Source organism: Palaemon carinicauda, chromosome 13 (assembly GCF_036898095.1).
Source record: "Palaemon carinicauda isolate YSFRI2023 chromosome 13, ASM3689809v2, whole genome shotgun sequence".
In the NCBI taxonomy this organism is placed as follows: domain Eukaryota; kingdom Metazoa; phylum Arthropoda; class Malacostraca; order Decapoda; family Palaemonidae; genus Palaemon; species Palaemon carinicauda.
Window position 1 is genome coordinate 81430784 of NC_090737.1, and position 2073 is coordinate 81432856.

At 38.6% G+C, this 2073-nt stretch overlaps 1 protein-coding gene across 1 annotated transcript in view; it reads left to right on the top strand.

Moving 5' to 3' along the window:
- Window positions 1-1818, top strand: part of LOC137651964 (protein TsetseEP-like) — a 2275-nt gene extending 457 nt beyond the window's left edge. The window contains exon 2 of the mRNA XM_068385169.1: window positions 1080-1818. Within this exon, the coding sequence (XP_068241270.1) occupies window positions 1080-1733 (654 nt within the window). The 3' untranslated portion in view covers window positions 1734-1818. The remainder of the gene's footprint in view (window positions 1-1079) is intronic.
- The last annotated feature ends 255 nt before the right edge of the window (window positions 1819-2073 follow it).

The following is a 2073-nucleotide window of genomic DNA, read 5'->3' on the forward strand; positions in this document are numbered from 1 at the left end:
GAAAGATTTTACTAAATTGAAACTTCCAATACAGGAGTATTCAATTTTGATTCACGGTATTATCACATTATTTATGAGGGATAAATAGCTTTTAATATTTTTACTCTTTTAGACTTGTAAAACATGACTTAGAATATATCAGATCTCTTACTTGATAAACGATTCCCTGAATCAAACATCAAGAGATTCTTCAAGTTGCTTATAAAGTGTATACGGTTCTATATGAACACTAATTCAATGATACATTTTCACGAATAGTTCTTATATAATCTGCATTTATATTATAAACATTGATAATCATAAGACATTATTGTCGATATAAGAATATAAACACTTCAGTTAAATCTAAATTTAATATAGTCATTAAAAAGAAACATTAATCGTCATTGCTACAATAATAATTTAATTGAAAGAGTCCAATCTATCAAATATTTATAATAACTGTACCGAATGCGTATCAGACGCTCGTATACTGTAACGGGTATCTCTGTATTTTGTATATTGTCGTTATCTCTCTTCTCTAGCACTGATAACCTATTTCCGGCTGTTTGTGCTTGTATCAGTCTGAATTTTTGCGACCTTCTTTCACGGAACGTGTTGTTATAAAAGCTCGCTGTTTGTTTGGATAAAGTTAGTTGCAACTACGCAGGTCTCTCAGTTACCACCTAACTGGTGCATCCGCACATAGCAAAAGAAGATAGTATTTCTCAGACTCTATTCTTCAAATGCTTAGATTTTGTTAATCTTTCTCCTGGCATTTACTGTTAAGAAAAAAAGGTGATAATTCATAATTATTGAAAATTTTCTTTTAGAGTTATCGCTACTTTTCCCGTTTTTTTGGACTTTGTAAAATCTACAGTAGGAATTCTAAAGATAGATAATATAACATTTTCCATTGTACTTATCTTGTTATTGCTATATGAAAATATTTACTTCTGATATCAATATAATTAAACCATAAATGACATTGTTTTCAGTAATGTAAGTGTTTAGACAAAATATTAACAGCTATGTAAACTTTACATTAGTAAACTCATTAGTATGTCGGACTCAACGTGGACCCCTCGTTCTCTCAACAGGTGTGGACGTTCTTGTGCCTCTTGGCTGTGGCTACGGTACAGGGTGATCCTGACCCTGACCCTGACCCAGAACCAGAGGCAAAGACCCCTTATGTCTATCGCCCTTATTATCCTCACCGCTACTTCCACTATTATGGTCGCTATCCCTATCTACCTCTGAAGAAGGCTGATGGGAAAGGAGTCGCTGTGCATCCAGGGGGAGCTACCTCTTACATTGCTCCTCAGATCCATGGGTTAGGAAAGAGGTCAGCCGATCCTGAACCTTCAGCTGATCCTGAACCACAGCCTGATGCAGAACCTTCTCCTCATTACAGCTATGGCTATGGTCACAAACATGTTTACTACCCACACCATTATGGACACAAGTACGGATACTACAAACATCCTTATCATCACCACATCATCTCTCACTACCATCCCAAGCACAAAAGATCTGCTGATCCTGAACCTTCTGCGGATCCTGAACCTTCTGCTGATCCAGAACCACAGCCTGATGCCGATCCCACAGCAGATGCTTCTCCTCATTATAGCTATGGCTATGGTCACAAAACATGTTTACTACCCACACCATTACGGACACAAGTACGGATACTACAAACATCCTTATCATCACCACATCTCTCACTATCATCCCAAGCACAAAAGATCTGCTGATCCTGAACCTTCTGCTGATCCAGAACCACAGCCTGATGCCGATCCCACAGCAGATCCTTCTCCACAATTATAGCTATGGCTATGGTCACAAACATGTTTACTACCCACACCACTATGGACACAAGTACGGATACTACAACATCCTTATCACCACCACATCTCTCACTCTCATCCCAAGCACAAAAGATCTGCTGATCCTGAAGCTTCTGGCTGATCCTGAACCTTCAGCTGATCCAGAACCACAGCCTGAGGCCAATCCCACAGCAGATGCTTCTCCTCATTATAGCTATGGCTATGGTCACAAACATGTTTACTACCCACACCACTATGGACACAAGTA